The 14,352-nt window shown below is 47.8% G+C and overlaps 1 protein-coding gene across 1 annotated transcript in view; it reads right to left on the bottom strand.

Annotated features, from left to right (window-relative positions):
• Nucleotides 1–14,352, bottom strand: part of LOC108902693 (BAH and coiled-coil domain-containing protein 1) — a 63,454-nt gene that overhangs the window by 22,307 nt on the left and 26,795 nt on the right. Inside the window, 4 exon segments of the mRNA XM_018704652.2 lie at nucleotides 400–958; nucleotides 960–2,737; nucleotides 2,952–3,077; nucleotides 10,117–10,299. Of these exon segments, the coding sequence (XP_018560168.1) occupies nucleotides 400–958; nucleotides 960–2,737; nucleotides 2,952–3,077; nucleotides 10,117–10,299 (2,646 nt within the window).

Genomic DNA, 14,352 nt, shown 5'->3' with positions numbered 1-14,352 from the left:
TATTCCCAAGTCTCCCACAATTTTTCAAAACACTATCACAACCCCCAAGAGACTTGGAATGAATGTGCTTGTAAGTTTGTCCCATCGCACACTCATATTTCCATGCTTTTATTATGTAGAGCTCATGTAATATTGCATGTTTTGGGAGTACTGTGGAGCAAATTCTATTCAAACCTATGATATGTAAAGCATAGCATACAATCCGCCAAGAGTAATGCTTTGTCTCTCTGTAAAAGGATGCTCCACAAAACCAGTATTTTTCAAGCTTTTTCAGTTTTACATTTAGTTTTTTGTAATTTTTTATTTCCCCAGCTAGGTCTTTAACAGGTCACAGACAAGAAAAAAAACAGTCTCTGTCCCCTGTATTTCATCCTTGACGCAGCGACCTAGACTGCTTACCTTTCACAGAGGGATGTACCCTGCCCTGCCGGCTATTGGGATGACTGTCTGCTGAGCGACAAGGTGGCTCCCTTTGTCTGGCCACCGCCACTGCAATTCCTACTGGCGGCTGCCGCACCTCACTTTCCCCATGACCTGTATCCCCCATATCCCGGCTACGCCCACTGTAATCAGGGCGCTCGTTGTCATTGGAGGGGCCCTTCCTGGAAGGTAGAGTCTGTTTATTGCCCTGCAGGGCACAGCTCCCACCAGCAGGACCTGATTTGAGGCTTCCCAGCCCCCCAAAGGGGCTTTTCTGGGAGAGGAGCAGTGGCTGCTGCTGGTTGCTGTACTTTAGTAAGCTTTTCATGGCACTGCTCTCTCCCTGGGTTGGACCCTGGGGCTCAGGTTGCTGCTGTGGCTGCTGCTGTTGCTGATTGAGGGGAGGTGCAGGGGGGGGAGGCTGGGGAGGAGGCAGGCTTATTCCTGGCTGCTGCTGCTGTTGCTGCTGCTGAGAGTGTTGCCCACCAGTGCTCCCTAACTCCATGTAGGACTTCCTCTGCTCTTCCTCCTGGTTGCGACATGTGGTGGGGAGGCCTCATGGCCCAGGGTGGCACCGGGGGCTGCTGGTGGTGGTGCTGCTGCCCACTGCTGTTGCTGTAACCATAAGGAGACATGTCCATCTTTCTTTTCAGCTCCTGATTTGTCCCCTGGTTCAACTCAGCAGGAGAAGGGGCGTCTGGGCCAGGTCGGCCATGTTGCTGGTGGCGTATCCTGGCTACCTTTTGGCCATCTCTCTGTAAGGAGCAGCTACCTCCTGGACCAGGGCCATGGGCTGCTCCAGCCCCACTATGTTGACCCATGCTTTTACTTCCAAGTGGGGAGGAATTAGGAGGGGGTCCTGAATGGGAACAGTCTCTGTAAGGAGAAGTGTTTACAGAATGAGGGACAGAGTGTCCAGCCTTGGGCCCCTGGGGCAGCGAGGGTCTGAACACATCCATGTCCACACCACTGTTAATACACTCAGCACTGCGTGATCGTACAACCTGGTGCTGCTGTTGTGGATGTGGAGGTTGTTGTTGTTGAGGAGGTGGAGGAAGCTGTGAGGGTTGAAGGTGTTGATGGTGGGACTGCATCCAGTCTGGAGCCTTCTCTGTCTTTCTGTATGGGTGCTGCTGCTGCTGCTGCTGCTGTTGTTGTTGTTGCTGCTGCTGCTGTTGCTGTTTTCTGTGCCAACTACTATGATGCCCACCGCCTCCATTCTTTTCTATTACCTTGTCCTTGGCATTGCTGCCTCCCCCTCCACCGCCCACACCCTGGCAGTCAGGGTTACCAAGCTGGAATGGCCCACTAGTTTTGTCCCCAAGGTCTGCCACAGATGGCACAAACGTAGGTCCTGTGACTTTAGGTTCTCGCCCCACATTGGCTGGCCCCCTCTCATGTGAGGCAGGGTTGGCTAGAGGAGCAGAAGGGGGTGGGCAGAAGAAGTCCGGATGGTGGTGTGTATGGTGGGAATGATGTGGGTGGTGTGGATGGCTGGGGTGGAGCTGAAGGCAGTGGAAGCCCCCTGGGTGAGGATGTGTATGTGGGTGAGGATGAGGATGTGGATGGGGGTGTGTCCCCCCAGCAGCGGAACCCATGTGTAAGGGTGGTGGTACAGAGTAGGACAGAGAGTGGTGGAGTGGTGCCTGCCCCCTTTCAAGACAGTCTGAAGGTTGTTCACTGATCCGCATCTCCCCACTTACCCCCTCTTTGGTGCAGCGACTACTGCCGCTGGACCCCATATGTCTGCCCTGGCTGCTCCCCCCACCCCCAATACCCCCAAGGGCTGTGCCCTCCCCCCCACAGCTGGACATGGAAGCCTTAGCCCCCGCTCCAGTTCCTGCATCTCCATTTTGCATCTTGCCATTGTGCAGGCAGGCACTGAGGGGCTTGCCCATACTGGGGTGTTCCTTGCTGTACTCCATCGCGAGCGATGCCTTGTGCCTCTCCAGGGCCCGACTGTTGACCTCCTCCAGGGGCAGTGAGTGCTGTGGATAGTGTGGGTGCTGCTGATGGGAGTGGGAATGGTGGTGGTGTGTGGGCTGGGGTGGCTGGTGGCTGTGGTGCTGTTGCTGCTGCTGTCTCTCTTTCGCCTCCTGTTTGCTACTGGACCTCTCCTTGTCCTTGACAGGTACCACTCCTCTCTCGACAGACCCCTCTTTAAGACCCTTATGTAGACCTGTCCCTACCCCAGCATCTCTCTCTCTACTGCAGGACCCCTGAGAGTGGCCTGAACCTGCCCTGGACATCGGTGGCAGACTGTGATTGGCTGAGATGAGAGGAGGCTGGGACGGGAGACCTCGAAGGTAGAAGTTCTCTAAGAGAGGAAGGAAGGCAGGCCAGGAAAGACAAATGCATTAGTCAAGAAAGGAAAAGGCAATGACAGAATTAGATTATTAAGCTTTCATGATAGTGTCCCCAGGCATCCTTATATCAGTATCCCACATCAAATTACACCATGCCATGTTGTATAAATTGGATTTAAATGTCTTATTTCTGTCTGATTGAATTTTAATCATCTCGTGCCTCACCTTTTTGGGTGTCATAGAAACGGTGCTGCCCATAGAGAACTCCACTGTTGGCATGGTGATCCAGGTGGCTCATGGGAAGGAAAGTGTGGGCCAGACTCCCTGAGAATCGAGGATACCCTGGAGCTGCTGAGATGGATAGCAGAGAGAGGGAAGGAGAGAATTGATAAGACAGGACAATAACCACCAAGATGCAGTTATCCAGACTAACCCCATATAATCCTTCAGGTCCAATGCAGCTGGTGGTGTTCATACGCAAATAAGTACTGGCTGTGCCTGTCATGTTTGCCTTTCGTGGCTGAGTTTAGAATGTAAACAATACTAGACAAGCTTGGGGATTGCTGTGTTGTTTGAAATTTGTCTTTGAAACATATGGCTCTTTCTTTATCTCCCTCTCAGAACTGGCAGTGGTACCTCCATCCATCTGAATGGAGTGATAAGGACGGATTTGAGGCTTGTGTTTACAATGAAGTGAGAGCTGGGGGACTGACCTTTACTGACCTACATCGGGGGTAAAAGGTCATTTGGGTGTTGGGCCCGTAAGCCAGTACACCTGGGCTTATTACATCGAGCCCATCTGGAGGACATTTACACCACAACCAAACACAAACCTCATTTCGCAAAGGGACATTCAAAAACACAAAGGACTTGTTGAGGAGAGATGGAGGAGAAAGAAAACATGGACGGAGATGAAAGCCCATCACAATATTAGGATAAAGAAACCGCGTCACTATGACAACGCATTTCCACTGCAATTGGGTAACTAAAAAAATCAATGTGAATTGAATTAGCCAATCTCTACCACTGTATGGTTATTATTTCACACAATTCAAAAAAGAGATTTAATAGTAATATCAAAGTACGGTAAATTATAAATAGGGGAATATGGGCGCACAGTGAAATTCTTTAATAACAGCAGGTATATGACTACAGTGACTACTCTACTGAGCATGTTATATAATGTGGTACAGCCATGATTAAACCCCATCTACACCATGCCACACAAAAATTTGAAAATGAAAACCAACCTATATGCACTATCACTACTAAGTCAACCAGCTCCAGAGAAGGAGGAAATGTAGCGTTATCTTGAGATTGTGCTTCTTTTCTACTCTCGTATGACTGTGATCGGGACAGAGAAGGGCGTCTACTCTCCACCAGCACCACATCTAAGCATCTCGGTGACCTCCAAGTCATCCACAGAAGTCCAGGTGCTTCACGTCTCTTTTTCCTCTGCTTTCGCACCTGTCTCACCCTCCAGCCTCACTTTCAAACACAACTCACAGATGGAGTGAAGGAAAGAGGAGGAGGGGGTTGGGGGGGGGTGCGAGAGGAAAACATGGCTCTATGAGCTAAATGAAAGACAGACGTATTTGTGTTGGCAAGCGCGTGACCTGATCCCGGAAAGCGCAGATGCAGTTCATTTGGCCTTGGCGTGTGTGTGTGTGCGCAGCGCCGTGGTTTTTACAGCAGCTCTGAATGTTGAATGTCTCACTTTCTGCCGGTGGAACAATGGGGCCGATGCTGTGAGCCGGCTCTGGGGAGGGAGGAGTGTTGTGGTGGGCTTAATGACCTCGTCTCCGAGCGGCCTCCGCATCCTCCCATCTTAATTAATGAAATGCACAGAGAGGGCAAACAGCCCTGCAATAACACAGGAGGTGCTGCTTTCTGAGGAGGGCAATAGGGCGATAATTACATACCCTCACTTTTTCCTCTCTTTTTCTTTCTTTCACCTATTTTCCTATCTTTCTTCCCTCTCTCCCCTTTTGTCTCTGTTTCTTTCTCTGCTGTCATGATTAATAAGCACACACATTTATGCCAATTCATCTACAGATGGAGGAGGGGGGATCCTTTGTTTAAGCAAGACGTTTTTCTCTGATTTTGGGAGGGAGAAAAGCAGAGAGCTGTTTGGCAGTCTTTATCCAAGCTAGGAGAGGAGCTTTTTTTTTTTTTCTGCGGCAGCATGTTGTTTGTGAGCGTGACGATTGACGGCGTAATCCCTTTTCACAGCGTGGTCTGGCTGTGCCCGATAATGCCAGCCCGCTCAGTTTCAGCATGCCCTCCATTGGGGCGGCAAGAGGGGGACTGCTGGGCACGGCAGAGCCCATTCAGCCATTAATCTGGCCAGGACAAGGGAAGCTGCTGCTTCTGCTGCTGCTGCTGCTGCTGCAGGCGACGTGAGCAGGGTCTTAGTGCAGTCTGCTGACTGCACAGCAGCCTCGCTCTCTTTCGCTCCCTCCACACATTCACACGCGCACATAAACAAGTCAGCATTGGCAAGTGAATGACAGAGGGGAGTTCGCGGCGCATGCCCTCCCCTTTTCCACGGGCGGAGCAGGGGCGAGAGGCAGAACAAACAGAGCCGCATCCCAGGGAGGGATTTCCAGAAGTTCTGAAGGTATTTCTCACAGCATAGTGGGATGAGAGAAGCAGGCCAACAGGGAGGACAAAGAAGGGGGCTGGATATAGAACAGCACCTGGAGGCAGTGGAGAATTAAGCCCGCTGAATTAGAGGCAGACGACAGAGTATTTCGTTACCATCCTCTCTCTCCGCTCCTTACACCTGCTCTGAAGACACCAGCCCAAGCAATTACTGATGAGGGTTTCTCCACTTTTGCTAAAAGGCAAAATACATAAAGGCTGAATCATATATTGTCCCTGGGGGGTGGGTGGGGTGGGGTGGGGTGGCTGTAACATTTCAGAGATGGAGATATAGAGGGACAGGGATAGAGCATGGCAGAGGAAGACCAAGAGGAGAGGAGCGGGCTGAGCTGCCTGTCAAGTCCGCTAATTGAGAAAAAGTGACAGAACCATCAAGACACAGAAAGGGAGGAGAAGAGGAAAGGAGAGGAGACGAGAGATGTTTGGTGGAGGAGGGGCAGTACTGTGGTGGATCTCTTCAGGTTTGACTAATTGAAAGGAAGGGATGCAGGCTGGCATGAGAGAGAGAGAGAGAGAATGAAAGAGGCAGGAGTATGTAAGAGAGGAGAGGTGGGGGGTGCAGCTTAAATCCCACAAAAGGAAAAGCTAGCAACTGCTCACAGAAGGAAAGATGGACAACTGAAGATAGGCTTGGAAAGGCGTATCAAACAGAAGTGGATTAGACAGGTGTGTGCAGGCAATTGTGTGCGTGCACGCATGTGTGTCTATTTGTGTGGTATGTGTGGACAGAGATATGAGACTGCGATTGTTTTTGGCAAAGCGTAAGAAGTCATTTGGACCGCAGCCAGCTGGCCTCAGGCCTGTGAGGAGCCTGCAGGTTTGTTTTTTTTTCTTTTTTGTCCATTTTTCTTTCTTTTTAATTTTCGCACTCAGTTGATTCAGTGGGGTTTATTCAAACGGCTCCAAACATGAAAATCAATCTTTCAAAAGCTCAGTGGGCCTAATCCATTTTGCCAGGTGTTATGAAAAATATTTTACATTACATTTATTAAAACGGTCACTACACTGCATCTGTCCCTGTTTTCCCCCTTTTCTTTTTCCTTTTTTGGTTTGTTTGTTTTGTATCCCTGTCTGTCTTGCAGCCACAATCATGCTGCCATTCCTCTCTCTATCTCTGTGACAGCGTGTCCACATCTCCCTTCAGCAGATGAACAACAGACAATCCCATGTGTGGTACACACAATGGCTGTTACTGTATTTGGCAATCAATCTGAAGAGAGAATCTGAAACAAAAAACCTCTTTTAATCCCGGCTACCCTCTGACATCATGAAAGCCACTAATGGTTTAGTCCTTGGCACTGTCACCTTACACAAATATCCCAGCATTTGTAAGGCAGTGTACTGTACACTTTCCTTTCCCCAACACAATAAAACTTTAAGCAAAAGTAAACTCCAAGACGTCTTTTTTTTGTACCACATTCAATGCCTCTCTCTGCCAAAGTTATCTCGATCCAAAGGACCATACCACCTCTGTTATGTGGTGATGTTATTTATAGGTGTGCTTAATGTGTCACTCAGCTAATGGTTTGTCACTAATGTTCCCAATAGCAGTGTGGTCAGTATGCATGACTTAACTGGCCCTCTCCATATATGTACTCACACCATGTCCACGTTAATGCAGATTAAGATAAAAACACATATCTTTCTCTCTGATTTGGACTTTCAACACCAGAAACGTAGCTTTGAAAGCTTTTTCCTAATAAACACATTGAGAAATGATGGTTTTATTGTAATGTGGACTTGCATGTATGATTGACAGCTTGTTTTTCAAAGACATGGTCAAAGTATTTCTGCTTAGCAAACTGTCTATCATGTCAAATTCTGCAATGACTCGTTATTTCGTGTTACATATATATTTTTTAGGTTCTGTTGAAAAGCAACCGCATGAGCATAAAATAATAATTTGCATCTCTGTGTGGCCACCCAGTAATTGCAGTTAGGTAGGTTGTGACATTGTCAATCAAGTCACAGTTGTAGGATGTAATGGTCAAACAATGGAAGCAAAACAAGCCGAGCAGAGTGGCCATGTTTGTTCATTGTCACTCTTCTTACCAGATGTTGGCTGTTATGCTTTATCTCATTGTTTGCCTAAGTTTTTTGTTTTTTTTCCCATTATTATTGCTATCTCCACCGAGGAGATTTTGTTTTCAGGGCTGTTTGTTTTTCTGTTAGTTAGTCCAATATCACAAAAAAATAATTAATTTAATTTAGTGGAAAGCTGGGGCAAAGGACTTTGTGATTAGGTTTTGGTGCAAATCCAGACTCAATTTCATTTCCAGAAAAAGCAAAAAAAAAAAAAAAAAACACATTTCTTTGCTATTTTCTCACGCACATCTGCACTCGCCGGAATAACAAAAATATATCTGCCACATGCACAGGATCCTTTGATGTCTATCACAATGTGTTTGTACATGTGGATCTAAATGAAGATTAAATATTGCTTAACCTTTTCTATTATTAAAATAAAACATTCAGAGAGGATTGTGCAGACTTGGAGAATTCGCTTCCAAAGTGCTTTCTATTTATTCTTATATCTTGTTTGGCTTCACCTTATCTCCACTGTAATTCCATTTCAAAAGCATATGATGATTAACGTATAGAAAAGCAGAATTTGTTCTTAATTGACTTTCCTAGTAAAAAATAATTAAATGTGTTAATTTAGCCAGCTCCATACACTCACAGTCCACTACAAAAGCGTTTATCCACGCTAACTGACTGGTTAGCAAGTGACTAATGAGATCATTGTTATTGATTGCTTGATACATGGTACATTTCCGCTCTTTAATCTATGGAAAATGTGTCAGAATAATAGCACAGACAAAGACATTCTGCACCACGACAGGTATATGCCAGAGACACCAAGATCATACAATAATCTTTGAATACAAATTCGAGGCTGCTATGCTTGGATTTGCATGCAAGCAGCCACTTTAAAAACACACTTGAAAAAAAAAAAAAATCCAGAGAATATTTTTAAGGTTACAAGTGACACACTAATGCACCAACACACACAGCAGAGCAGGCACAAGTCAGTGCCTGCTCTGCTGCTGGTGGGGTTCTGCTGACACCCGGAGAGAGGAGGCGAGAGTCTGGGTAATTGTGCCGCTCATTTTGATGACTTGCTTTTTATGCAAAACAGGAAAAAGACAATATGCAATTATCTTGAGGAGGGAACAGCTGAATGTGGTTGATGAACAGTCTGGATTCAATCATGCTCTTAGTGCGTTATATGCAATTAAACTGCAATAGAGATAATGGCCTCCATTGCCAACTGAGTAATAATCCCAGTCATAATCACCTCCATTACTTTTATTAGGCTTGGCATTATCATCATCACTCTTATTAATATTATTCTACTTTTCCACAAGAAGAAAGTCTTTGACAATGAAACCCCCCGAAACTATAAGGTAAAAGAAACACCGACGCTTACGAGATGAGTTTTGGAGGGAAAATGCTTCTGACCGAGCCAATGCTAGAGCTGATAGCTTATTCAAATCTATTCTTCCTGTCTACATGTTTATTTGAAGAGGAGTAAGGGTTCACCTTCTCTCACTGCTGTAGCAGCAAGTCCACTGACTCAACCCCTGGTGGCCAGGACATGAGAGCAAGGTGGAGGGGGAGGCCGGAGGAAGTGGCTGGGAGGCACCCACTAGCTTAACACACACTCCAGAAACAGACAGCATCACAGCTGCAATGCACCCAATCAGCCCCAGCAACACATCACGCAACTGGGGCGCCGCTGATCAGTGACCACAAATAAATGCTCCCCACTGGCGCAGCAGCAGCCCCCCCTCCCCCCAGTGGGCTAGCAGCTGGGCTATTCTTAGAAAATAAATAAATAAATAAATACAAGAGGGCTGAAATAACAAGAGCATGTCAACTTCAAAGACCGTGGTTCGCTACATGGCTTTGGGTGGCCATCACATTGCGTAATTAGCAAAAGATTACCAACAGGTAAAGCTAAAAGCGACAGAAGCCAAGTCAAGGGAGACCAGACCTTGCACTAATATATCAGTGGGTGGCACTGGATAGGTCTTACATTTATCTGTCATCCTTAGCATTTGAATTCCCGAAATACCCAAGTAGATTAATCTCTCTGCTTTATCCCTGTCTGACTTCCTGGCTGTATCTAAGCAGAAATGTGAGGTGCCGTATTTGTGTGTGTGTGTGTGTGTGTGTGTGTTTACATCTGCCTGACAGTGCATGTCTGTGTGTGTGTGTGTGTGTGTGTGTGGCCAGGGTTTTCTAATGCTGAGCGCTGGGTGGGAACCACCCTATTAAGCTGTGATGGAGACACCAGCTGAAAGCTCTGCAATCACTGCAACTTTTTACTGGCCTGCATTCGCGCACGCTGCCTCAGAGAGCCTTGAGTGACATTCCTGCTGATGTGAATCGAATACCGCAAGATTCCTTGGCTGAACTTTTGACCCTGTGTCCCCATCCAGAAACCATGGCATGGTGCTCCATCCCAAACATGTTGGGCCCAGGCCTATTTTGGTTCACAAATAAAAGGGTGGGAGCCTGGCTCTTGCTAGACGATTACAAGCCATGCTTTGGTGGAAACCTAACACGGCCCAAAAATACACAATATCAGAGTAACAATACACCCTCAAAAGCTCTGTCCCAATACTGCCAAGACATGAATATCGCCTCGTCCAGACGATGCGGTCAGACAAGGGGCGAGGACTGCGGACGTGTGTTTGTGTAGATGTGTGATTTGAGATACCTTCATGCGAATGGGGAAACCAGATTTGCGAGGCGCTGGAGTGGGGTCCGCCCCGGAAGGAAGGTGAGGAGGGCGAGGAGGGCGGCCGGGAGGGGTGAGACGGGTGGGAAGGGGGGGAACCCAGACTACTGGCCAGAAAGGTCCCCATGAAGGAGGCGGAGGAATTGCCCATCAATCCACTGCCTGCATTCCCACAGGGACAAAGGTAGGGAGAGAAAACATGGTTAGAATTAGAGGAGTGCATGTTACACCGTAACCATGAGTGTGACCAAAAAATAAATAAAATAAGAAGAAAGAAAGCAACTGGATCAGATCTAGATGTAGATGTAAAAGGATGGAGCCCACTGGCCCTCTAGGTGGAATCATTAAACCAGGCAGATTTGATCACTGCTCCGGGGAGAGGGTGAATGAGTGAGATTGTGTGTGCGAGAAAGACAGAGAAATTGTGTGAGACTCTCCTCCCCCTCACTGACAGCAGAGTCCTCTCCCCTCGTCTTCTCTCCCCTCATACCACCTCTCCCCATGGGCAGACAGAGGTCTCATCTCACAGCTGAGTACACACTTTCTCAGGCTCTCTCCCTCTCGCTCTCACACACTTTTGCTCCCGCTCCCCAGTGTCCCTTTCTCAATTTCTCTCCCTCCCTCCATTATCTTATGCTCTCCATCTCTCACTTTCATGCCCTCAATCTCTCTTATTGCTCTGCTCCATTTCACCTCCTCTCCGTCTCTCTTTCTTTCATTCTTGCTTTCTCTCCACATGACTCTGACAATCCTGTACTTTTCTTTCTTCTTTGGTTCCATTTTGGTGTTTTACTCCTTTTTTCCTTCCTGCCCCTGCTTGGTCAAAGCGGCCCTTTCTTCTCCTCTCTTTCCCTCCTCTGTCACATCTCGACGAGCCTCTTCCCAGCCCTCGTCATCTCCTCTTTCCCTCCCTCTGTCCCCCTTTCTTTTTGACACATAGCATTGCTTTGCTTTGTTCTTTACCATAATGATGGCACCAACAGAGCAATCTGTCCCTGGCTGGCTGAACTATGTGTTTAACAAGACTATGATGAGTAATTGACCATTCGTAGCAACGCCCATGTGACTGGGGGCTGATTGTCTATTATGCATTGCTGGGCAAGCTGGAGAAAACACACTGATTAACCACTGCTTAAATTGCATTCCCATTACGCGCCCGCCAGTGCACTTGAGCGAGGGGCCCGGGTGCCCAGCTCTTTGCACATTCATTTCCCCCAAGTCACACTACCGTGAAGTCTCATGCATATGTATGGAGATTCCTGGATGAGAGCGCACACGCGCGCAAACACACAGAACTGCATCAATTGTGCATCATACGTCGGCGTGCGCGGAGCTAGCTGTGAAAACGTAGAGGGAGAGCGACATGGTAAAAATTCATTATCAGCCCCTCATGACGAGCTGATCTAACAAGGAACACTGCGTGATTTGATTTTCTTTAAGCATGAATCAGTCCAAACATGAATCGATGCTTTTTTCTGGGAGTGTGAGAACAATTGCATGGAAGTCTTAATCAGCCAGGCAGTGAGTGAGCACATCCTCTGGGCAGACAGCAGGGATAAACCCATCAGTCTGCCACTTGCTCCTGCACCGAATAGGCTATGGCTCATGGGCCAGAGCACACACACACACACACACACACACTTCACACATAGAAATAGGTATGGATACGCTTTCTTGCACACACACTTTGCACCACAGGCCCAGACAGGTGGAAATCCCCCACAATCCCCAACCATAGAGCCCTACCTCGAAAACTACCTGAAAAGTAGCCCAGAGTGTGTGTCTGTGTGTGTGTATGCGTGTATGTTCACACATCAGTCTATCACATAGAAAAACAATAAGTCACCTTAGTGTTTAACTAGCAGTTCTACAGTTAACCTACAGTGCAAAATAGCCACTGAAATTTGACCACAGGAGAAAATATAACAAGAACAATGTGTTGTGTTTCTTGTTAAGTATTTTGCTGTAGCCTATGCGAGTGGCCTTACACCATTTTGCGCATTTATACCAATGCAATTACACCACCAAAATGCTGGCAGGAGTTGGGGTTTCTATGTCACTGTGTTGAGTTTCTTCATGTGCATGTTGGAGTGGAGCTAATTAATGTTGAGCAACAGTTACTTTCACTGGAATTACTGCGAAAAAAGAGAAGACATTGGAAGTGTGTGTGTCTGACCATTGAACTGATTGAGGCAAACGGAACAGCGAGGTTTCTGTGCTCGTTTGGCCACTGAGAGACATGTATGAGCTGACCAAGTGGACCAATCGTTGTTGTTGGGGTCTGTGTTCCCGTGACAAATAGTTGCATTTCTAGGGAGGTACACATTAGGCTATGCCATTGCTACAGCATTGATTCAATGCAGAAGTATAAACTGGCCTTTAGCCTGATGAGATACTATAGTGTTCACGCCTTTCTCCTTTTCAGCTTCCTTTCGTCTCTTTCCTTCTCCGCTGCCACCTCCTATCACCCCCATCCCCGCGGAGCGCTCCTGGCACAGCTCTGCAGAGTGCAGGGTGGGGGTCAGGAGGGGGGGGGTGGCAGTAGGGGGTGGATTAGGGCCAGCGTGCTCGCCAGGCACATATCCAGCTCCCATCATCATCCAGACACCCAAGGCTCCTGTATGGCACCGCCCTCCACACTGCACACTCGTCGCCTACCCATCCTCCTCCCTCTCTTTCTGTCGTGTCGCCCCCAGGAACCCCAGCTTTCCTCAGCGCCTCCGGCTCACATAAATCAGCTAATCCTCCTGCATTATTAACAACCTCACCCCAGAGAGAGAGAGAGAGAAAGGGGTGAGAGAGACGTAGAGAGTGACAGAGAGAGGCCGGTGAAGCCCTCTCTTCACACACACACAGGAGATAGAGCCTCTGCCAGAAAGACAAGGAGAGGAGAGGGACAATACATAAAAAAGGGAATGTCTAGATGTCAGGCAAGGGGGTCTTTGAAATTTAAGCTGATGTTAGGGGAGAAGGGAATTGAAGGAAAACCTTAGGAAGGTCTTGGATCAACTTGCACATGAAGCCCTTCCAACAACACGACCAGATCAAGCCTCTCTGTGATCCAGTTTGGCCTGGGAAGGGAGAGGGGCTGACCACTGGTTCCAATCTGAGCTGTTGTAGGTACAGAATAACAAAGTAGTGGCCTTCACCTCTGTCACACTGGCTGTTTGCTGACTCCACAACCTGTCACTCGCACTAAATGACCTTTCCTCATGTGTCTACCTTTCACCTCTTGCTGAGACATATACTGCATGATGCTGCACAGTGTAGCGTAGCGCCATGCGAATGCTTGAGCAAACCGCAAGAGAAAGACACTGTGTTAATGATGCCCTCCCTGAACCCATGGACAGCCTAATGAAGAGGTGTTGGTAAGAAAGCACACAGGTTATAAAAGTGGGACTGGTCCCTTAGTGTTGGGGCAGTTTCAGTTTGAGCGCCAACCAAAGCAGTGCAGAACAAGTAGAGCGAAGGTCCGAGGCATGACAGCGCCAATGCTGGACTCACCATAACTGTTTATTTAGCAGCTTATTAAATGGTGACATGGATCCAAGGAGCCTGCCACCACTATGCCAGCTCCTTGTAAACTGTGTGTTTTCTTGGCCTGGATTTTTTTTTTTTTTTTTTTTTTTTTTTTTTTGAAAACCCTGTTTATTTATTTCTCCAGTTCTTAAGTGGTGCCAGCAGTGCACTTGTATGGGCTCTTAAGAAAATCGGGTCACGTGCATCCTAATCGGCGCCGATCCCTGACAGCGATGAAGATTAATCCTATTAGAGAATTAAAGGAGAGGGGGGAGCACTGGGATGAGGGAACCCCACCTCCCTCCCTGACATCTAAACATCCCACCCTGACACGCTCACCCACAAAAGTTGCGTTCGAATGTGTTCAAATGCGCAAATGCCGAAACAAACACACGAATATTGCAGAACCTCCGGAGGTGGAGGTGTCAGCTGGTGCTACTGTTTCGATCCAGCGTAGCCGTGTAGGGCGAAGGAGTCCAGTTTGTGCACAATAAGAACAACAATGACAACAACAACAACAACACAAATGCAGTGTAGGCCCAAGCAGAGGCCCCTGGATGGCATGGAGCGAGCAGCAGGCGGAGAGGCGGAGCAGGGAGAAGAAGGCCCAGTTGTCATGGGAACCAAAGAGAAACAGCGCTCGAGGCAAGGAGGCTGAACGCTAGCCATTACAACAGCAGTGGGCAGATGCAGTTG

This window comes from Lates calcarifer, linkage group LG11, assembly GCF_001640805.2.
Source record: "Lates calcarifer isolate ASB-BC8 linkage group LG11, TLL_Latcal_v3, whole genome shotgun sequence".
NCBI lineage: Eukaryota > Metazoa > Chordata > Actinopteri > Centropomidae > Lates > Lates calcarifer.
This window is presented reverse-complemented; position numbering and strand designations above follow the sequence as displayed.